The sequence below is a fragment of the Rhinolophus sinicus genome, chromosome 15 (assembly GCF_057876585.1).
Source record: "Rhinolophus sinicus isolate RSI-liver-muscle chromosome 15, RSI-T2T, whole genome shotgun sequence".
NCBI classification, from domain to species: domain Eukaryota; kingdom Metazoa; phylum Chordata; class Mammalia; order Chiroptera; family Rhinolophidae; genus Rhinolophus; species Rhinolophus sinicus.
The window spans coordinates 115,904,110-115,928,496 of NC_142515.1; the positions used below are offsets into that span (position 1 = coordinate 115,904,110).

At 34.8% G+C, this 24,387-nt stretch overlaps 2 protein-coding genes across 2 annotated transcripts in view; one reads left to right on the forward strand and one right to left on the reverse strand.

Annotated features, from left to right (window-relative positions):
• Positions 1-618: 618 nt before the first annotated feature.
• Positions 619-24,351, reverse strand: ABCE1 (ATP binding cassette subfamily E member 1). The gene is made up of 18 exons (XM_019730763.3): positions 24,214-24,351; positions 18,590-18,719; positions 17,459-17,544; positions 15,249-15,346; positions 14,153-14,270; positions 13,666-13,803; positions 13,410-13,479; positions 12,647-12,743; positions 11,547-11,636; positions 8,729-8,850; positions 7,459-7,680; positions 6,404-6,463; positions 6,250-6,308; positions 4,698-4,808; positions 4,481-4,623; positions 4,238-4,360; positions 2,739-2,850; positions 619-1,128 (listed from the first exon to the last, which is right to left on the reverse strand). The coding sequence occupies exons 2-18, from the start codon at positions 18,690-18,692 to the stop codon at positions 1,081-1,083; spliced, it is 1,800 nt and encodes a 599-aa protein (XP_019586322.2). The 5' UTR covers positions 18,693-18,719; positions 24,214-24,351; the 3' UTR covers positions 619-1,080.
• Positions 23,734-24,387, forward strand: part of ANAPC10 (anaphase promoting complex subunit 10) — a 53,892-nt gene continuing 53,238 nt past the window's right edge. Inside the window, exon 1 of the mRNA XM_019730764.3 lies at positions 23,734-23,871. The gene's annotated coding sequence lies outside the window, so the exon portion shown is untranslated. The remainder of the gene's footprint in view (positions 23,872-24,387) is intronic.

Genomic DNA, 24,387 nt, shown 5'->3' on the forward strand with positions numbered 1-24,387 from the left:
TGAGGGACTCAAGACTTGGATGAGTTTTTACAACTCTTACTATCCAAAACTCAAAAGTCAAATAGATGTATACAATGTCCTCTAATATACAAACTTAGAAATGAATATAGGAATATTTGGTTCCAGGGGACACTTTGTATTGCTATCTGGGCACTTGTTTGCATTAATGTTGCCTTTAGGTAAATGGCTCACATTCCTTGGCCTGCCCATCAGAAATGCTTGGAAGTTTAAAAAAATACAGATGCTTAGGCACCAACTCTAAAGATTTTGAGCCTGCACTTTTAAGGGAAGCAAACATTCTTTAAAATGCTTTTTCCTAAATGTTGATCAGTGATTATATAAATGTATGTTTAAAGAATGACATTACCTTGAGAATAATTACAGAACATAGAATCTAATAGAAGGCTGAAATAGTAATTTGTATTAAAGTTAGGGTTTTTTTCTTGGCGGGGATAAGGAGGTATTGAAGTAATTTTTGATAGTTTCAAAAGCACCTGAAACATTGTAAACAATGGTTATGTTGGTAACAGCCATTTTCTGACAGTGGTGTTTTGTAATAATCTTCCTCTGAAAGTCTAAACACACCGACAATATAGTGCAAAGACTGAAAACAACAAATATAATCCTGATGTTTATTTATCAAATTTCATCAGTGTTGTCTACGACCAGCTTTTAAAATAAGGGCAGTTTCATTATACTGATACACTTGGCAAACCACGCAAGTACAGAAACCTTTTCCAAGATTTTCCATATTTTTAAAAGGGGGCAACACTGGTCAGCATTTGGTACATGAATATAATACACCTACTGAAAATCTTCCCATACATCATGAAAATTTGGAGGTAATTAGTATAATTTGAAATGTCTTCATTTTAGAATGTTATGCACAAAAAGGGCCTTATCATCAAGAACAGAAAAGTGGCATTTTCTGTGTTCAGACTACAATTTACAACACAACTGGCTTTTGAATAAATTATACTTCAGGCTTCAGAATATGTGGGGCATAAAACCTGATTAAAGTTTTATATGACAAAAAAGCCAATAAATGTTTCTTTTTAAATCCGTATTCTCAGGTTCAGTCTAATCATCCAAGAAAAAGTAGTTTCCACTCTTCTTTTGTTCTACATCCTAAAAAATAAAAGAGAAGCAACAAAGATCAACAACATTGTCCTGTATGTAGGGTACTTCTACTCACAATATTACTCCGCAGTGTTCAGGACAGTGTACCTACCCCTTCCCTGCACACAATGTCTGCTTCTGGATGTCCTGGGTTTGCTAGTCAGAGGCACGATCTACCTTTGCTACCGTCCCTACCAGAACACCTCCCTTGGTTCACCTCAAGTAAAGCTCCTTTACGTAAAATGCCTTAATTACACATGAAATTTTGCTACATAAAATACTGTTTCCAGGAAAACTATTAGATTTCATTTTCGCCATTTTACCTTTAAGCTCCTGGTCCAATAGGTCCCTACTGTCAGTTTGAGAACTGCCTAATACACAAAATGCATATAAAACTTTTCCCCAGTACTATTTACTGACTGGCCAGTAATGATCCATCTACCTACTTGCCTAGCTGCTCCTTTAACTAGGATTAAGGTATAACTAGGATGAGTGGACATAGAGAATGATGAACGTGTGTACGTGGGGACTGAACCACGAGTTTCTACAAAAGAAAATGACAGTACAAAGTTCGTAATGCTTTAGAAGAAATTTTTAGGAAAATAAAGCTGTACATAGTGTTCCTGAATTTAATTCCTGTTTTCTGCTTAATATGGTTTTCAAAACTGAGAAAACTCTTCACACTTAAGTCAGAATTTGTCATTTCATTATCCTGGCCAGAGAAGAACATAAGCCCTTTATAAACAAAATATATAGTGAAGGCTAAAAGCATCCAGACATCATGTTAGGTGCTTAAGAATACATGATGTGTACGATGACCTTGTTGTCTCTGCCTTCCAAGAGCTTACAGTTTAGTAGCAAAGCTAGAGGAGTACAAATATGAAAATAATAAAATTCAGTAAATGTGACAGGTGTGTATAACATACTTCTAAAGCTTGTAAGTATTAAGGATGATGGCAAGAGGACTATGAAATGTAAGCAGCCTTTTAAGGAGGCACTGCAGAGGATACTAAACACATAAAAGGGGTTCCTTAGAGTTCATTCACTTTTTCTTTTTTTTGAGCAACCAAGAGATTATTGCCTTCTAAAAACAAACCATATTTCACAGACTACATCAAGTGTAGGGTACACAATTATTTTAGGTACCACAAAGAAAAACATTGCCAATTAAACTGACAAAACGTTTTTCTACTGTTTGGAATTGTATACTCATTGAAGGAGCTTGTTTGAACTCTACAGTTTACTCATGTTGCTCCTGTGCATCCACAGAAGAAAAATACATGAGAAACTGATTAAGGTATGCATACAAACTTGTTTCAATGAATTAGTGTCACCTTCCTGAAGGCATTTTAAATGGCAATTAAACTCAACACATTTCAACAGTGTGTACAACTCAGACAATATCAGCTCTCAGAGAGACAACTCAGGCAGTAATGGCAGCTACATCATAATCGCTGACTATAACACTTAAGTATGCCACCAGATATTAAAATGTGAAAAACATGACTTAGAATTAATGAAATACACAGATTTTAATGAAACAGTCTTCCAATTTGAAACATGCCTTTCAATTATTTGCACTGAGACGTTACCCATAATTTAAGAGTTTTTCTACATACCTTAATTGAATTGAGTTTGTTTATTCTTGGCCTATAATTGTTTGGGTCCCTTCTGAATGTAATTTCAAGCTGAGACAAAAATTTATTCATGCCAGCCAAAAGGGTCTGAGGACTAGGAGAAAAAAAAGATGAACTGTGATTAAGTTTACCCCCCAAATTTGACTACTTTTTGGGATAAAGTGTATTAATCACTGTTCCTTCTAATTCCCCAATCATAAGTCACCTGATAATAGTATAATCACAGCACATTATACACTCTTTATGTTCAGAAATGAGTTTACTTAGACTTATAGTTTGGCCATAATATTTTTATGCAAAACAAACACTTTCTGATCGGGAAAAAGAAACTTAAGAAGTACCACTTTAGAAAAAAATAAGTAGGAAATTACAGAATTTTAAATCTGACATTTTTAGGGGAGAAGAGACTTTAACAGAAAAGACATTATTAACTAGAAATTTGGTGCCAAAGGGAATATGTATAATATAATGGTTTTGAGTAATAACTCCCTTTAAAATTTCTATGCTTTATTCATCTTTTTTACCCAAACTAGGTATTAAATCATGCTAAATCACATCACACGTGGAAATTTTAAGCATTTTGTAAATACAAAGGGAGCATCATTTGAGTAAGTAATCTTTATATAGTCTAAGAACTTTCCTAACTCTCAGAGAAATACATAATTCTCAATAACTGATATAAAAATTTAAAGTGAAAATAAAATAATTCTGGGAAGAAGTTCAGTAAGGTACTTTTATTGGTTGGATAAATTATTCAAATAGCAACTCCATTCCTCCCTAATATGTGAAAACATTATGTTGGAATCACATGAAATTGCTGTTTTTATAGCTAAAAAATGGTTGAATATCAGTAATTTCATATGGTTCAACCAAACACAAGGTTTTAGCACTAAAAGTTAAGAAATTCCTCATAAATTGATTTGAATGTTAGACTTCTCTACATCACAATTGCTCTCAATCAAGCCAGTAGGAAAAAAGGGGAAAAGGTAAAATCATTCATTTTCACTCTGCTATAGGTCAATACCAGATACGTTGGGTCTACTGTGAACTTTACTACTAGCAGAGTAAGTTGGGCAAATCATGTAACCTATGTGGACCTTGTTTTCTTTATCTGTCATGTAAAACACCTATGGTTTTCAAGGAATTATTTGCAAATCCAAAATCCTAATGTGTTTTGGAAATCCAGATGATGTGGACAAAAGTTAACCTGAAAGAACAGGTGAGGGGCTCAGAACTCTGCATGCTTATCCACGCCAGCTCCCCCCCTCCCCCAAGTCAGGATTTCTATACTGTAGCCTGAAAACTATTACACCCAGTCCCATCCAATATTCGATCTGAATAATTTTGGAAGTCAGCATCATTTCTAGAATTTCTGGCTCTTTCCTTCTTAAAATGATATGACTAATGTTTATAAGCTTATCGGAAAATTTTAAATAATTTTCTAATTGTTAGAGCTCATTATTTTTAGAAAGTAGTTTTACCTATTTGCAAGTGTATTCTTAGATGGAACACCATCAAAAACGATGACTCGATCTGCTAGGTAGGTAGCCATGATGAAGTCATGTTCCACAACAAAGGCTGTCTTCTTAGCATGGAGTATGAAACTAAAACACACAATTTTGAAATCTTTCATAGTTTTATATCATCAAATATTTACATGCTATATTAAGCATGTATGCCAGTACACATAATCAAAAGTAATAGTCTTACAAATAGGACATTACCGTTTGACAACTCGAGCTGCCATCAATCTTTGTTCAGAATCCAAATATGCAGATGGTTCATCAATTAAATAGACATCAGCAGGTTTGCCCAAACAAAGAGCTAAAGCTACTCGCTGCAGTTCACCACCAGATAATGTCTGTACCTATTTGGAGAAGAAGTTTAGCAAACCATGCAGACATCCAGTTTAACGTAATAAAACAAAAAAAATTTGAATACCTCTTGGTCGATGATGTTTTCAATTTGCAGAGGCTTCATTACATCAGTCACAAATTGTGGATGAGTGTAAGCATCTCTTATCTTTTCATGTAGTAACTGTCTAACACTTCCCTGTTTTTAATGGAAAAAGTATTGAAATTTTATTTCAGTACAGAACTAGTCTAAATATGAATTGTAACGAAGTTCCAGAGCAAAAGTATATCAACAGGTATAGATAGTATTTTTATGCTTATCTGTTATTTATTGCATGTTTTAAGATTTTTCAATTAAAAATCCATCATGTCCAACAAGTTAAAAACAATAATTTTAAAATCTGAAAATAGTAAAATAATAAATGTTTCAGGGGAGAAACCATTTGAGAACAGGAATAATTCTACAAGTCAATGTGGGTTTCAAGTTACCTTAAGCAATCAGATAGCACAAAATATACGATAGGGACGAATCTTAAGATGCTGGCTGGTTGTTTTTTCAGGAGAGGGCTGAGTTTAAGAACTTGAAAGGTAAGCTTATCTTAGTAGAAAGTATCAATGACAAAATTTTTATGGTAAGCTAAGCCATCTCAAATAGGCCTAACATACAGTAAGTGTTGAGGTACTGTGTGTAGATACTGCAGTTAAACTCATTACAACACCTGCAGAAACCAAAGGAGATTAACTTCATGTTTTCATGGTTCATCCATATTGTATCAGTATTTTATTTCTTTTTATGGCTGAGTAATGTTAAATTTTATGGATATGCCACATTGTGTTTATCCATTCATCAGTTGATGGACACGGATTATTTTCCACATTCTGGCTATTACGAATAATGCATCTGTGTGCAAGTTTTTGTGTTCAGTCTTCATTTCCCTTAGGTAAGAGTGGAAATGCTGGGTCATATGCCACTATGTTTAATTGCCTGAGGAACTGCCAGGTTGTTTTGCAAGTGGCTCTATCATTTTGTATTCCCACCAGCAAGTACATGAAGTTCGTATCTCTACATCTCACCAATGCTTGTGACTGTCTTTTTGATTAAAGTCATTCCAGTGGGTGTAAAGTGGTTTCTTATTGTGCTTTAGATTTGCATTTGCCTAATGACTAACGATGCTGAGCATTTTTTCATGTGCTTACTGGACATTTATATATTTTATTTGGAAAAATGTCTAGTCCTATCCTTTTGTCTATTTTTACATTGAGTTGTAAGAGTTTTTTTATATATTCTGGATACGAGTACCTTATTAGACCTATGATTTACAAATATTTTCTGCCGTCCTGTGGGTGGCCTTTTTACTTTCTTGATGGTGTCATATGCAGCACAAAACACTAGGTTTTTAAAGGTTTATTTTGGAAAAAGATGCCAATCAGATTTTAAAAGCATTTTCCCAGCAGTGGAAATGAATCAACGACTGTAGTCCTAATACCTTCTTTAGCTACTTTTGATAAAACTGTACAGAAACTAATTTGGACAAGAATTTTGATATAATGAAAGATTAAAGTTACAGGAAGTTACAGGGTGTGTGTGTGTGTATGCGTGTAAACAAACTTTAATAACCAAATAACAGAATAACACTCACAGTAGATTTGGGACTGATTTTCTGTGGCTTATAACTGACATTTAAAACTGGTACTTCTCCTGCAAAATAATGCAAATAAATAAGACAGTAAATGTGAAAGATGTGCGGTTTTCAGTGTGGAACAGAGTAACAGGAGTCAAGATTGTAACAGTACCTCCTTCGTCAGGTTTAAGTCGTCCAGCAAGCATTCTGATAAACGTCGTTTTACCAGTACCTGGCGACGCAACATACAGCAGATTGACTTGAAAGATGCTTCACATTTAGAGTAAGTCTATGTACTACTGGGTTTTAACTGAGAAATTCGTTTTATTTATTTATTTTTGAGAAATTAGTTTTAAAGATACATACTGACACTACTGAATTCTGAAGGTTTTAAAAACAAAAACTTAAACATTCATGATTCATCGCTCAAATATCCTACATTAATTAGAAGGAATATAAACTAGTTAAAGCTTATAATGACCATTTTAATAAATGATAAGCCTATGAAGTATAAGACGGGTTACTTTATAGAAGACTTATATTTAGCTAAAATATCAATGCACACAATTTATTAAGGTAGTATAGTATTGTTATGATAGATATCATTATAAAGTCCATCTCTATGAAATATTTAAGTTAAATGCAACCCAATTCAAAATTCCTCCATTAACTAAAGACTGATACATTGCAACAATCCTAAGTTTTCTTCTACAGTTTTGTAAGCTGTAAGTATACAATTCAAACATTTTTTAAAATCATGAAAGCAATGCCAGATATATGATACTCAAATTCATCTCATATTTATAATGGCAATCTAATATTTAAAAATGCTGGTAATATAACTATTTACAAAGGTAGACCAGTTGTAATTTAAAATAAGAAAAGCTCCAAATGAAAGACTGCATTTAAACTAGATTGCTTCTAAATTACCATTCCTTTCATTCCTAGTTTCTAAGATGAATAAATGACCTACCAATTTGTACAAAGAAAAACTAGCTTTTAAAAACATATTATTATTACTGATTATGAATCAAAATAACAAATATGAACCTGACTGAAATTGAGATTAAATCATAAAATGTGACAAAGTAAACTACACTGAAATGTATGGATTCAATCCAGGCCCCAAGCCTATAACTGAATCAAAGTTTTTCATGGAGGAGTTAAAACTAAGTTACTAGGTAAACAGAACAGACTTTCAAATATCACAAAAGAAGAAAAACTTACCATTTTCCCCCAACATCACCATGATTTCAGAATCTGTAAACTCTCCTGCTACAATTGCTAGCTCAAACTCGCCCATCTTTTTCCTCATTCCGGGATATTTATACATACACATCTTTTTAACCTCCTCTTCATTTGCTGTCTCAGCCACTTTAAAAACAAGTGATGCATCTCTGAATCTCAAATTTTCTGTTGGAACGTAGCCATCCAAAAAAATGTTTATGCCTGTTGAACAGTCATTGACAATAGATTAGTAAAGATTAAGTAAAGACCAGACTTTCTACAGCAATAAATTATTACATAAAAGCCCAAACCCCAGGTTCTCTTGGGAGCAATCTAAGTATAGATTTTAAATTTCTGTGGATTTATGGTAACATGCAGTGAAAACATGGTGTTTTATGTATCTAATGCAAGTTTAAATCATGCACATATATGAGCCTATCACATACACACATACAAAGCATTCTTTCATTATGATGTGACTTTATATAAGACTTTTCATCAGGTTTTATGCAAAAATGCCATTTCTCCTGTTATTTTAAATAAAAAAATTGCAATTTTTCTCTAAAAATTTTAAATACTAAAAATGTAATTTTTTCATAGATTGACAAATTAATAAAATAGTTTAGGGAATAATTTTTTAAATAAACAATTTAAATTGTGACTTCATTTTCACATGAGCTATAATCATACATTGAAGTTATAATTTACTGCATTTTCCCCAGTTTGTAAGAAATTTATAATGAACTTCATTTTTTGCACTGGTATCTGTCTCAGGAACCACTTAGTGGTGGGCTAGTTTTCACTTTTGTCCAATTGCTTAGGTAGGAAGAAACATGGGAAAGAGAGGTCAGACAGTCCCTCTTTCCTGAAAGTTGAAGTAATAAAAATATACTTACTACGCTATTTTATAAGATTTTTAGTCACTGACCTATAATATACTTCTAAACTCTTTTATTTGAACTACTTACTAAAGTATTTTATTAGACTTTTAGATAGTTCTACGAACTTAGGGTACAGATAATGTATACCCTTTATATATAACCTTTATATAATTCTGTTGAGTTATTAAATTCCAGAAGAGCGAAATTTTAGATAAATAATAGAGTGCTATATTAACTATTAGGTCGGTGCGAAAGTAATGGTGGTTTTTGCAATTATTTTTAACCTTTTAAGCTGCAACTACTTTCGCACCAACCTAATATTTAATGTCAACATTTTCTAAGCATTAGAAGTAACAGAATCCAGCATTGTGAAAAGTTTTTCAGGTTACCTTCTCTTACACTAAAAGGCATAGTGACCACACCGTATGCACTTGGCACTCCGTACAAACAGCAGATGAAGTCCGAGAGATAGTCCAGGACACTTAGGTCATGCTCCACCACAATGATGTACCTGCAAGTCAACACAGAGTCTTCAGCGCAACCTCACATGTAGAAGCAAATTAAAACTGTATTGAATTACAACTGCTACATAATGGTTTTTTTAACGACAGTGTCAATTTCAGGAAAATAGATATATTTTTAAAAAATTAAATGTAAAGACCATTATGAAACAAAAGCCATTAAATAAGATTCATTATCAATGTTCATATTTCAAATTGTTTTCCTAAACTAAAAGTTAACATGAAACAGTTATGGATATATGAAATACATGTTTTGCTATAAAGAACATATTTTTAAATAACTTTACAAAGCCAAAACAATTATTATCGACTTAAATCAGATGCAGTGCGGACCAGTGGCTCAGTTGATTAGAAATCGAGCTCTGGGCAATGGTGCTGCTGGTTCGATCCCCACATGGGCCAGCAAGCTGCGCCCACCCCAACTAGAATGAAGTCAGTGAGCTGATGGCTCAGTTGGAGCATGGGTTCTTAACCACAAGGTTGCCAGTTTGACTCCCGCAAAGGATGGTGGGCTGTGCCCCCTGCAACTAGCAATGGCAACTGGACCTGGAGCTGAGCTGCGCCCTCCACAACTATGAAAGGATAACTTGACTTGGAAAAATCCGGGAAGTACACACTGTTCCCCAATAAAGTCCTGTTTAAAAAATATTTTAAAAAAATCAGATGGAGCCTAACCTGTTTATTATTCTGTTTAACTTGTGCATTATTAAGCCCTTCTAAGCGTCCCATACTTGCTGTCCTAGGGGATACAGAGAATATGACAGAATCCTTAACCTGAGAACTTTCAGTGTAGCTGGAAAAGATAAAGAATAGATATGAAATAATACCAAAAAAGACTATACAGCAAAATGTGTTCTATAGATAATAAAATCCAGTGAAGGTCAGAAAGGAAATAAGTGTGTCCTGGAGCACTTTATAAATGGTATGGGATATGAAATGACTTTTGAAGTGACAAAAGTATTGCTAGTGTAGAAACTATTAGGCAAATAGTCATTAACATTTTTTTCTTTTAAGACTTTTATTATTGGGGAAGGGGAACGGGACATGATTGGGGAAGTGTGTACTTCCAGGACTTTTTTCCAAGTCAAGCTGTTGTCTTTTCAATCTTAGTTGTGGAAGGTGCACTTCAGGTCCAGGTCCAGTTGCTGTTGTTAGTTGCAGGGGGCGCTGCCCACCATCCCTTGTAGGACTCGAATTGAACTGGCAACCTTGTGGTTGAGAGCCCACTGGCCCATGTGGGAATGGAACCGGCAGCCTTCGGAGTTAGGAGCATGGAGCTCTAACCGCCTGAGCCACCAGGCCGGCCCCCTTATTACTTTTTTGTAGTATATATTTAGGGTTTTGAATCCTTCATTTATGTTTTTAATTATTTTAAATATTATTTTAGAGTCTCTTTGAAAATATCACCTGCTGTCTGTTGTGTCTGACTCATTTGTAAATGGTTTCCTCCTGTCATTTATAACCCTGGATTTGAGCTCATGAATCCTGTGTGACTGGGGTTGAGTGCATATCCCTCCAGAGTGGTTTTATATTTGCTTTGGCTAAGTTATCAGACTAAAGATTCTAAGACCCTCTTCTTATGTTACTTTCTTATCATGGAGGGTCCTTAGACTCTCATGATTATATAAATTTCAATTCCATATCCATGTGAATAGATTTGAAGGGGGGCCCATCCCTCTACTCCCAGCTAGCTCAGTGAGCGACAAATATAGGTTTTCTTGACATCTTCATGTGCTTTCCCTTTTGCTGATGAGAAAGCAGTCCTTTGAGAGTTCTGGAATTTTATGTTTCATAATCCAATACAAGGGCTTGCTTCGTTCCCACAAGTGGTTATTAAAGCCCAAGACCTATTAGAGAGACCAGTAACATTCCTCCGGAAAGCCACATCCTGTCTTTTCTCTTTATAGTTCTCTCTCTCTCTCTTTCTCTCTCTCTCTCTATTTCTCTCTCTCTCTCTCTCTCTCTCTCTGGCTTCTATTCTCTAGGGATTTCTCTTGCTTTCTTGTAAGATCAGCTGTGTATTAAATCAGTCACTAAGGAGAGGCACAGAAAATGCTGTGTAGGAAAAAACCCTGCGTTCTGATCATAGCTTTGCCATATAGTAAATTTATAACCTAGGATCGGTGACTAGCTTTTCTGAACTTCAACTTCATCTGCAAATGGAAATACCAGCTAAAGAATCTAACTTAGAAGATTACTATGAGGCTCAAATGAAATGGATTTAAAAATTCTGCAAACTACAAAACCACCCTATAAATACAGGGTGTTGTGATTACATGATAGAGGTTATCAAGAACTCTCTTGTGCTCAGTAAGACTCTAAACTACCAGAATTACTCTGGTGATCCTGATAAATGTTCTACTTTTTTTGTGTTTGAATGACATGTCCATTAAAGGATCTGTTAAAGTTAAGGATCTACTTCCCAGAAACCCATTCATATATTCCAGAATTTGCTTATCATTTCAGAGTATTCCTAGTTCCCTGGGAACAGGCAGGGCAGTAAATGAATTTTGCATTAAGAACCTCTGTTCTAGATAGAGGAAGGTAAATTCAAGTAGTAGCTCCAGTAAACCAAAATGGAAAACACGCACATGTATATGAATTTATGGTCCCAGTGTTTAACCTTTAGAAATCTGTAAAACTCGCCAAACAAAATAATACAGGCATATGCCAAATCTGTACTTACCTATCTGGATTTATTAGAGATCGTATAGTAATAGCAGCCTTTAAACGCTGCTTAACATCTAGGTAACTTGAAGGCTCATCAAACATGAAACTATAAAAAAGAAAAGCAAATATAATTTGAAAGACAAATATGACATAATTCTATCTTGCATGTTATTTTAAAGCACTGTAATATATTAATAGTTTCCGATTTAACAACAAAAATCCCCTTTTATCCTAATGAAGAGTCCACCCTGTAATGGTAATAGCCATGCTGTGCAGAGTATCTTCTGTGCAGAAGCAGAAGAAAAAGCAGGACTGCATATCAGGTCTGGGGAGAGACTCCAAGATTAGGCTAACTTACAAATTGTTACCTTCTCATGAAAAATATTCTGATATAGCCCGAAGAAATTCACAGGGCTTTCCTTTTAATTAGCTAAAGTCAGTTGCATTAAGCACATAACGTTTTTGGAAAAGAAGCCAGCGCACAGAATTATAGACTACTCTGTGAAGAGCTAGCCTCCTTTGGATGCCAGAGCAGAAACGTGGAAGAAGATGGGAGCAATAAATATCTGGGAGGAGAGAGGTACCAGAAGGCAGAAGGGAAACTTGTCCTTTTTCTTCCCTTGTCAGTCTCACATGGCATATGCCATCCTGATTTAGAGGTATTTAAAAAACTTAATTTACATCAAAAAGCCCTGAAACCCATAAGTTGTAAAGTACTTATCTAAATAAATGAGTCCCCCCCACCCCCCCGAAGGAGTAATAGGGAGAACGGGCATGGATGCACAACTGTTTCAACATCTTATCTCAAAATTAGAATCTTAGGTACTACTGTGTTTCCCTGAAAATAAGACCTAACCGGAAAATAAGCCCTAGCATGATTTTTCAGGATGACATCCCCTGAACATAAGCCCTAATGCGTCTTTTGAATAAAAAATTAATATAAGAGCAAAAGTAATTGTAGTTTAAAAGGTTAAAAATAATTGCAAAAACCACAATTACTTTTGCACCAACCTAATACTTCTATTAATTTCGCTCAAAACCACTGCTTTATTAGCAGCATTACAAATAAAACTCTAAAATAAGGATTGAGATATATAAAAGTTGTAAGTAACCTACATATCAGCTTTCTGTATGCAAACGACAGCACAAGCAAATCTCTGCAATTCTCCTCCTGAAAGATCTTCCACATTTCGTTCTTTTAGATGGGTTAAATCTACAGAGAACATAGAGGCATTGCATTTAGTGTTTTAAGTTTTATTTCACCTCTTCAAAGCAAAACATACTGCATGTCATTCTGAGTTTGAATATTTTGGTTGAAAATTGTGTAACATAAAAAGTAAATATAACACCTACTAGCGATTTTCCCATTTATTTCAATAATCCATATAAAGATATCTTTATAAGTTCAGGGCCTATTACAACACATACACGATGTGGTATATATACACAATGGAATACTATTCGGCCATAAGATGAAATAGTACCATTAGCGACATGGATGGATCTTGAGATTATAATGCTAAGTGAAATAAATCAGACAGAAAAAGTGGAGAACCATATGATTTCACTGATTTGTGGTATATAAAACTGCAAACAACAAAAGAACAAGACACAAACAAATGAAACAAAAACTCATAGACACTGACAATAGTTTAGTTACCAGAGGGTAAGGGGAGAGGGGGGTGGTAGATGAGGGTAAAGGTGATCAAATATATAGTGATGGAAAGAGAACTGACTCGGGGAGGTGAACACACAATATGATATATAGATGATGTATTATAGAATTGTACATCTGAAATCTGTGTCTTTGCTAATAATTATCACCCCCAATAAATTTTAATAAAACGAAAAACAAAACACACACGAAACAAGCACTTACCAAGCTGTTGACATACAATTGCTTGTGTCTTTGTTTCATCCTTTCGGTCCAAAATAGACCCCACTGTCCCCTGCCATAACATACCAAAAATACTTATTACTATTTTCTTTCAATATTAAAATTAAATCCAGTATTAAAATTCCTTCAATATTTCCTCCAATATTAAAGAGTTACAAAGTAAAACAAGTTCAATTTGATATATCTTTTATATGTCCATTGATATCTATAAAACAAATTACTCCTAAAGTCAACTGACCTTTGCAGCCTTGGGAATCTGGTCTACATATTGAGGTTTGATAATAGCTTTTAGGTCATCTTCTAGAATCTTGGTAAAGTAATTCTGTAATTCAGATCCACGGAAGTAAGTCAAAATTTCTTGCCAATCAGGTGGATCCTAGAAATACAAGTATAATGATCTGAATTTAACAACAGAATTTCAAAGAGGATGATTATATACAAAACAGAACCCATATTCAAATAGTAACAGAATACTTCTGGCTTCTAAGTTAAGATTGAGGTGGATTTAATTTCAAATCAAGGCATACCAACTCATAACAGTTTAATGAAGCTCAGAATAATCAGTTAAGTAACATCAACAGATTTAAAAGGAAGTTTTATCTATATAGTTTCTCAGCATAATTCCACGCATAATCTCGGGAAAAAAAAAATCACACATACACTCTCCTTAAGAGTCTCATAAAACCGACCCAAGGTATTCATTTTTATAAGGTGGTAATACATACATCATACTTTCCAAGGTTTGGCTTTTGTTTTCCTGCTAAAATTTTTAAAGCAGTTGACTTTCCAATACCATTAGTTCCAACTAATCCCAAAACTTCACCTGGTCGAGGGATAGGCAACCTGTCATAAGAATACAAAAATAATAAAACTCAGCCTTAGGTAGAAAAGCTACATATTAGAATGATGTATTTTAACACACTCGCACTCCATACACATCCATTAAGCTAAGGGATATATGACAGATATTATTGGATATTAGAAAAGAACCCAGCCAAGATTAACTTAGACTGTTAATTGTTAGAAATGCATCTATGACAATATTACTCCAAGTTTTATTCAATTTTCATTCAAAGTACATTCTAAATTAATAGTTCTTCTTTACATAAGGCTTAGTTTTAATGTATAACAGAAATGCTTTGATAAAAAATTACACAGCAGGTGCAATCTCACACTTTTTTTTTTGCCTGCCATTTACTTACAAGGAGAAAAGTGCCACATCAACCAGAAATATTCCACTTCATTCTCCCTGCTGCAGCAGGCCCCTTAAAGCTGGCAGGTTGAGAAATACCTTTTTATTAGTTAGATCTAGACTCCCAGATTCAAAATATTAGTGTTTAGTAGATTAAAAACCTCAAAGTACTCCTGTGATTTAACAATGTATGTCCAAGGGCAGAGTAATATTCTCTGTAGATCATGAGACTAACAGATAAATAAAATCAAAGACAAATTTCCTCAAAAGTTATTTTGGGAATAGGGGTATTATTAAAAACAATTATTCTCAACCCCAGTTGTGTATTAGAATCATCTGGGAGCCTTTTCAACTTACTGAGGTCCAGACTCTTCATCCAGCGATATGATGTAATTCAAATGGACTGAAACCTGGGCATTAGTAGTTTAGAAAAGACACCCAGGTAATTCTAATGTCAGCCAGAATAAACCATTGACATATACAATATGATTCTGAATGATATTACAATATTGTATTTCTCTTTAGTGGAAGTATAATACAACTTTTTTCCAATTTTGCATTTCTCTGAAAATTCCAAATGTATTTAACTCTTGACTGAAGTAAAGAGGAATGTTGACTTGAAAATATACCTGTGAAGTTTGAAGGCATTGGCACAATATCGATGTGTTGTTTCTTTTTCCAAGTTGCTTGGTAAATTGACAATTGATAAGGCGCCAAAGGGGCATTTCTGTTATTTAAAGTAAAGAATTAATTTTGTGTTAATTTTTAGAAGTATACACATGACTAAAATGGGTAAAGAACTTTTTATAAGTAATCTTCCAAATGTGGGAGTTGCACAAAGATGTAAAATACCATTTCATTTCCTTTTCTTATTTACTAAAAAATAAAAGTTAAGTTCCTCGAAGGCAAGAATCTTATCAATTAATTTTGTGTTCCCCTTTGTGACTGCCACGATCCTAGGCATTTAAAGCGTGTTCAATTCTTACTGAAAACCTTACAGAACTTGAGGTTTTGTGTGTGTGTGTGTTTTACATTATTAGATAAGAGAAGGCTAAGAGACAAGATAAAACATGGTTATTGAGTACTATACGATTGAATATTCAGCCTATGACAGATGCCTTCCTCTACTTCCTTCTTCCTGTCTTCATTTGCATCCTTTTCTACCTTGCAAAGTCCTTTAAGATCATGGATTGTATCTTTTTTGGTCTATTCCTGTCCCATCAACAGATAGCATACCATTTACACAGAGCAAGGATTAACGTCTTTCTGTTGTGAATTTTAACCATCCCACATGAAAAAGATGCTTCTTATTCCAACTGAGTAAATTTGCACTAAAAAAGGCTTATTCATAGAAAAACTTATTCAAGTAACAGTTGACTATCAATCAGATAAACGTCTAAGGAACAAGAATGGCAAGAACTGGAGGGTCACTTAAGAGTAGTAATATGACTAGAAAAATTTCTCAGGAGTACTGATAACTTAAAAAAGGTACATCCAAAGAGTGTAACTCAGATTAGAGAGCTGTTTAGCAGAACTGTTCAATGAGCTCAGGGACCAATTCAAAAGTCTGTGTGTATAAAGATTTCAGTGAATTCCCATTTTATAAGTCACAAGCACCAGGGAAATTAAAAACAAACAAAGCTCTTGTTTTCTAACAAATTACCACCCTCTAACCAAAACTATTCTTTACATGAGATATTTTTCTGCCAGTGTAGTTACCTCCATTTATAGAATTCTCTTTATTCCACCAATGTACATAAAATGCTTATAGATGGCAAGTAATGTAAACTTGTCTAAATCTACAAGAAAAAAAAATCCATACTGTTTACATAAATGCATTATAATCATCTTAGTGTTCAGGTGGTATATACTACCGCACCCCAGAAAGACTCATCACATTAGTATTTTTACAGCCACTGAAGTGCATACCCAAATTCTGGAGCCTCATGTTTCTATAGCAGTGAAGAAAGAAAAGAGTTCTTCATAAAGTGAACAATGTATTGTTCAAAATCAGATTTCCAGCACCCCAGAACATTGGCAGGCATACAATTAGAGATTAGTAAATATTTGCTGGAAGAAATGCTTCCTTGCTTATATTTTCAGAACAAGGGAAATGCTTTCAGGTACCAATACCAATAAAATCTTCTGGATAGTTTACTAAGGATTCAGAGACCAATGCAAAATATACATAAGCCTTATTAGAATGAATAACAGGGTGGTAAAGGTCGTTTCTGAAATATACCATCTAAGAACAAAAATATTTAAATTACGAACTTCATGCACTGGCTCCTAAATATCTTTTATTAACTAAAGTTGGAAATTCATCATTCTTAAGTCAAAAACTCTAATGAAACATTTTGATGCAACAAAAACTAATTGAAAAATTACACTATTGAAATAAACCTAACAACAGAAGAATGTGTAATACAGAAGAAGTACTTAAAGATTAGGTTAAATTTAAGAATTCTGGCCACGTGCATTTAAGACTTGAAAAAAAATGTCTGTACTATGACTCTTATTTTTTGTATTCATACTTCCAAAAAGTTCTGGGGAAGGTATGCTACAGAATTTCCTTCTTATAAAAGGGTAAAGAAAGAGAGATTAATTCTGGTTGGAAATGGCTTTACAAAATTGAGTATGGCAAGGATAGCTTTTAAATAGGGTGGTTTAATTAAAAAAGCAACAATATTAGATTATTGATATAAAGATACAATTTTCTTAAATTTGTATTCTTTATTGCTTTATATTTTTGCCTCTTTCAAAACAATTATAATGTAGTCAGAATTTTCAGATTTCATTTTCCGGTTACAAATTTAATCCAACAAATAAAATATCATACCTTAATACAAATACCACAACCAATACAAAGAGTTTCAGAAATCCATGCTATTTTGCTCTGGGGTGTAACCTCAATGCATAATTTTCCTGGCAAAGGAAAAGATAAAATTAAGCCATTTTTCCTGACATCCTAATTTTTAAAACATTGTTATTAAGGCAATTATGATTCAAAATTTCCATACAGAAGCAGATTTTCAAAAAACAAAGGCCACACATAGAAATACACTGTCTTAAATCAGTGCTTTGTGGGGATAGATTTCTGAATTTATTACTTACATGAATACTCTTGTCAGGCAAGGAGACGACTCTAAATTTTAATTTTAATTTACTACTGGGGAAGAAAATATGCTAGTAAAATTGTGGCCGATCTTCAAACAGTTTTATTTTTAAGCTGACCGGAATATGTAATTCACAACATACGCCTTGGAGATGATAATTTGACATCAAAGAAAAGAATGAAAAATGTTAGCTAGATCAGTGAAGTTCTATATAGGTGTGTACTCATCTGATATACAGACAAAATTAAAAACTTGGTATTAGGTATATTAACCACAGAATTTCTGAAAGCATGGTAGACTATAACAGATGACATCTAAAGTTTCTTTTAAGATTCTGTAAGCCTATCTACCTCACTAGTATATTTAAAGTAACAATTACTTTAACAGAGCCCTTAAAGACTACCAACAATTCATCAGTTCTGAATGGCTATAAATGTATTTAATCTTGAATATATAGCAACATCTCATGAATAGTCCTTCTTAAGCTCTTTATTCTTGCTTTTTAATGTGAAAATATTATCAAATACATACACATTGACATTCATTTCTCCATGACTAAGAGTAATTATAGGATTTTGTAGAACAGAAAGAATCTTAGTAACTTGAACTCTGGTTTGATTTTATATTCAATAAAGTTAAAAAAGTAATGATACTTATATATTATTCTATAATTAAAAACAATAGAATCATTTAGTAATAAGCAATAAAATAAAATTTAGAACAAAATTTGGTTTTTACATTTCAAAGAAACGAACAGCTAAAGCCAAGAGAATTATGAAGCGATTTCATTTCTCTTAAAATCTTAAATGAAAAATAAATAAATAAATAAATAAATGATCCTCAGAACAGCTTACCCATTCGAACAACAGGGCAACTTTTTTTGCACTCCTGCCGACATTTCTTAGGCTTACATTTGTCATGGTTGACAATAGAAATTCTTGTTAATTTATCCGCCATTATTCTAAGTAAGAATATGCAGCTCTCCTATTAAAGAAAAATGAACAAAATTATGGCACAATGTAATTAAGAGAAATAAGTCATAATGTGTATAAAAATTAGCTAGGAACACAAATTATCACTATATTCAGATATTATCTGGAACCATTATGTTGGTGCAAAAGTAACTGCAGTTTTTACAATCATTTTTAACCTTTTAAACTGCAATTACTTTTGCACCAACCTAATAGTAAAAAAACTAGTAAAAGTAATAAAATAGTAAGGTTGGGAAACAAAAATTTACATATATACTATTTATCAAAAAATTTATATGAAGAAAGAAAAAACCACCATTTTCAACAGTCACAAAAAAAGATATGGGAATCAACAAGATATATACATATGTCAGGAAACATTCAAAATACCACTGAAAAACATAAAAGACCTGAACAAATAGAATAACATGCTGTCTGTTTTTACAATAGAGAATTTATACATTTAATCCAATCTCAAGGAGAAAAAAAATAAACTGGAGAAACCTAATCTACAGCTCTCAATTAAAATGAAAAGTAGTAATAGCCAGAAAAACTGAAAAAGAGCAAGGAGGATGGGGGAACTTACACCTCGCAGATGGAAGAAATGATGCAAGCCTTCAGGAATTACTAGTGATCCCAGTGTGTGAATACAGAATAAAACAATATAGAGACCTGACATGAAAACTAACACATATGATAAAGGTGTTTACTCCTTCCCTCAAACTAATGTAAGATGTCTTATCCATCTGACTATAATGACACTACTGATGAAAATGGCAAATAATTATTAAGGTGCTGACCATCATGTTGACAAACTAGAAAAAATAAAAACGCATTTCTCTAGGAATTTGCAACACAGCTAGGATGAATTCTATGCTAACAGCATTGAAATGAAAAGGAGACCAAGTGACTGCATATATAGACTGCTTACTTTTAAAGCTTTTATAAGTCTTAATATTTAACAGTGCCATCAATTAGGTAGCTAAGGTCAAAGTGAACTTAGAAATCTTTTAAAGTGAACTTAAAAAATCTTTTACAACATTGGGCTTGGTGACATCAGTTTTCTTAGAATGGTGATTAAAGTAAATAATTCCAAAAAGTACCTTAATACTCCAGTTTTTTCCAATACATACAAAAAGCTGAAGCCAAAAGATTACGTATTGACAAAGACATTCTGTTGGCTTTTTCTATCAATGACTGTGATCCTCAATCCTCTTTTTCTTTTTTTTTTAACAGAATGCTTTCCCTTGTAGACGGCAAATATTTCTCACACCTCAGTATCATTAGGCTTGGAGACGGGGATAAGAGGTATCTTGCTCCTCAATGCTGCTTCCAGACTATTATCCTCTCTCCCCTTCACTAAAAAGTCAGCTTTTGCCTCTCAAATCATCCAGCTGCTTCATTTACTGACCGTCAGTCAGATCACTCCATTCTTTGAGGATTTCAGACCTTGGCTAACTTGCACTCTCTTTTACAACCCCTGTCATAATTCTTGGTGATTTCAATATAGTCACAGATGATTCTTCATTAATAGCCTATCCTCTGAGTTCATTAACCTCTCTCCTCCAATGATCGTGTCTTTCACTCTACCTCAGCGCTACTCATTCCTTTGGTCAAACCCTTGATTGCATTACCAGCAACTGCAATCCTTGCATAACCTCCATTTCAAATACCCCATTCTTCAACCACCATTCCTACCTTTTCAGCTCACCCCTCTCATATGCGATCTAATAACCCTTTGAATTCCCGCATTTCTCAGACCTACTATCACTGTCTCTGGATTCTACCACATTTCAATTGTCCCTCAGCCCTTTGTAACTTCACTTCCCTCCACACCCAGCTAAAATTCCCTTGTCCATTACTTATACCCCTAACTACAATCCTGGTTACAGGCAACGCTTCATCTGCATACATACAGCTGAAATAGGTAGAGAAAAAACAAAGCTATGCTGACTGCTGTCATCTCAAGTAAACACTTATGCCAAACAGCAATCACACTATATGTATTTCCAGAGCTAAGTCCATTTGTACACTAAAAGACATCTAAGGAGAATGTTCCAACAATTCTTCCTGTCTTTCACATCAACTATTCTTTGCACTGGCTTATTCCCATCAACATTCACACACTCTGTTATCTGACCCCATCTCCCCCCACCCTCCATTGCTTTATTTCTCCTTCCTTTTATAGCAAGACTACTTGACAGAGTTGCTTATAGTCAGTGTTTCAAATTTCTCTCTCTGTTTTTTCTCTGCAATCCATTCCAAGCTTTAGTGCCTATCATTCCATCACAACAGCTTGTCAGGCCATGACTCGAACAGCTTCTGCACAGATCTCTTTGCTCCTACTCTTACCTCCTCCTACTCCGACCCTTGACAGTTCATTCTCAGTACAGGAGCCAGAACAATCCTCTTGAAGTGTAAGCCAATTCATGTCTCACTCCTCTACTGCAATGGCTTCCCTACTCACTGAATAAAAGCCAAAGTCCTCAATATAACTAACGGGCACTGATCAGCCTGTTAACTTTCTGATGTCATCTCCAACTACTCTACCTGTTAATTTTGTTCCAACCACATTGGTTCCTTGCTGTTCTTAGACATGCCAGACATGTTCTTGCTTCATGGTCTTGGCATTTCCCTCTGCCTATAATGCTATTCCCCCTAGTGATTTGCATAGCTCACTCCTTCCAGTCTTTAATGCTTATTTCTCAGTGAGCCTTCTCTAGCTATACTATCAAAAAATATACCCAAGTGCTCTTCTGTCCCTCTTCCCTGCTTTGTTTTATTTTCCTTCTTAGCTCATTCTATAATATGACAAGTATATCTTTTATATACCATGTTTCTCCAAAAATAAGACCTAGCCGGACAATCAGCTCTAATGCGTCTTTTGGAGCAAAAATTAATATAAGGCCCCGTCTTATTTTACTATAAGACCGGGTATGGTATAATATCATATCATATAATAATATCATATCACGTAACATAATATATAATACCGGTCTTAATGTTAATTTTTGCTCCATAAGACGCATTAGAGCTGATTGTCCGGCTAGGTCTTATTTTTGGGGAAACACAGTATGTATATATGATATATATACACATTTATCTGTATGTGTGTGTGTGTATATGTACATGTATATATATTCTCTCTACATACAGACAATATTATTCCCTCCCCAAGTAGAATGTACTCCATCATGAGGGCAGAAATTTTTGTCCATTTGTTCACCCTAGTGGCTGGACCAGTGCCTAGCACATAGTAGGAGCTAAAACATGTGAATGAGAAAATAAATTTAAATCTTCCTATAGTTTATTACAACTTCAGAAATCTTGCAAGTTACCAGTATTTCATAGTGACAGTTATCCACTAAAGTATATATTGAAAAGAAAAAAATCACTCAAAAGGAGACTAAATATGTACTTAATAAACAAAGTTATCTTAACTAATATGTTCACTTTATACTCCCTTTAAAACCTTTAAAAACCAGTTAAAGTCTCATAATGATTAGAAGAGGAAAAAATTAAATGACTTTTGAATTGCTATGAAAAAGCCACCATTCTAAAAGTGACAACTCCCTCCAAACTGAAGAGTCTTTAGTTAGCTATCAAAATAAAACTGAACACTATACAAATCACTTGGTGAATGACTATGATGAATTCCCCTCTATGGGATAAATCTTTTATCATGAAATTGTTTAAAATTTATTTCTGCCAAACTACTAAAATGTTTCACCTAATATTTTAAAAATCAAGCGACAATAAGAGACAATTCTTACAAAGAAATAAAAACATACCAGATGGTTAATAAGCTGATCGACATGGAAAATGATAAATTATAATGCATTTAAGAAAAATGAATACAGATTATTGTAGAACTGTTCATTAACTCTGTAAACTTACTAAATTTCTATATTAGTTTCAAGAATTGGGGAGGGGGGATTCCTATTCTCTTTTTCAGTGAGAAAGATACAGCACAGTAAAGCTTGGAGGGGGAAAAGTATAGCAGATTCCTGGGAATAAAGAGGGATTGGGAGGTATTTCAGATCTGAAAAAGTGTGTTCCAAATCATTCTCAAACAATGATTCATCAGTCATTCTTCCAGCTGGGGGAAAAAAAGGAGTGAGGCATATATGAAAAGCAAAATTACTATAATACTGTGTAAAAGCATTTAAAAGACAACTGTTATTGAATGATGCTAAGTATCACGTGAAATATTCTAACCTATGATTATTGTAGTTATTAGTCTTATAAAACACGTAAATTGGGAACAGAGCACAACTCTGACTTGAGTCTTAAACTGAAGACATTTAAAAGGAACACTAAACTCATATTGCTTTCTCCACCCCCCACCCCACCAATAATATTAAATGTTCTTCCTAAAAAATTATTTTATATAGGAGAATTTCACTAAAAAACAAAACAAAACAAAACAAAAAACCCCTTTGGTTCAAATACAGGTAAGAGCCCTTTGTTAATACTAACAAAAGCATTATTGTCAGGTAGCTGGTGTAGAATGCATAGAATGTACTGAGGACTGCTACACACATGCCACTATCATAAATGCCCAGTTAGCGGTCCTGTGGAAGAGAGGGTAAAAGAAAAATAAAACATTGTTCTGACAGTTCTCACTCTTACTGACTGAACCGCAAAAAAAAAACACCCCAGAAAAGAGACTTTTGTAGTTTATGGGACGTGGAAATCGGCTTTGACCGTCGTGCCTACAGTCGAACCACTGAAGGGAAATAAAGGCATTTTGAGTAAAGACACCTCCCCTGATATCAAGGAATTTAAATCAAGGGGAAAAGGAAAAAGTCACCACGGGGGAAAGTGCCGAATGCTATGAAAGCGCACCAAAAGAAGCTAAAGGCGGTCAAATTGGGAGACTACCTGGGATAACACCAGCAACAGCCCACAGTACATGTTGCTCAAAGAGAAATTCAGAGCGACGTCTGACCGTCATTTCTGTCAAGACTGGGAGTAGACGAGGAGTATTCAACTTCATGGCGGCAAGATGCCATGACTCATTCCATAATCACCAAACTGGAAAAGGTCACGACTTTCCATAATCAAATACGCACATGTGAGAATAGATTCATTTTACTGTGAAAGTGGAAGAGTGGAGATAGTAAAGAGGATTCCGATTCTGAAGGTGTCTTCCTCTCTGCAAGGTAGGAGCGGGGGAAAGGGGGAGTGGGCGAGGTGGAGGTTGGATGGTTGAAGAGATGGCATCTAGGTCCATTCTCGTAGCCTGTGGCGGGGGTGGCGGGCAACAGCTGCCGAGAGCCGGGTCAGCTGCACCGGAAGCACGACGCGCCTCCAAGCCCGAGCTGGCTCCCGCGCTCCGGCGGTTCCAGCTGTCCCCTCTCACCGGAGCCGGCTGCCACGCGCCGCTGCCATCCCCATCGCCGTCACCTAAGGCCTAACCAAAGGTTCTCGGAGAACGTCCCTACAATCTTTACATCGCAGCAGACCGCAGCCCACGGCCAAACCCCTCTGGGCTATTCACTTACCAGGAGAGAACGATCCCCTTGCGGAGAGGAGCGCAGAGGCCAAATCAGTTCTCGCCGTCACTTCTCAAATACTCAACGTGTTCCTACGGCCTCCAGCCAAAATGGCGGTGCCCAGCAGCCGCCTCGCGCATACCATAGGGACGTAGTGCGCGTGCGCAACAGAGATCGCCCGGC

Coding starts and splice junctions, on each gene's coding strand:
- ABCE1 (XM_019730763.3), bottom strand. CDS start 18,692: ATGGCGGATAAATTAACAAGAATTTCTATTGTCAACCATGACAAATGT. Junction 17,545..18,589: donor TTGCCCTGTTGTTCGAATGG/GTAAGCTGTTCT, acceptor TTCCTTTGCCAG/GAAAATTATGCATTGAGGTT. Junction 8,851..11,546: donor TCTCTAATAAATCCAGATAG/GTAAGTACAGAT, acceptor GTTGACTTGCAG/GTACATCATTGTGGTGGAGC.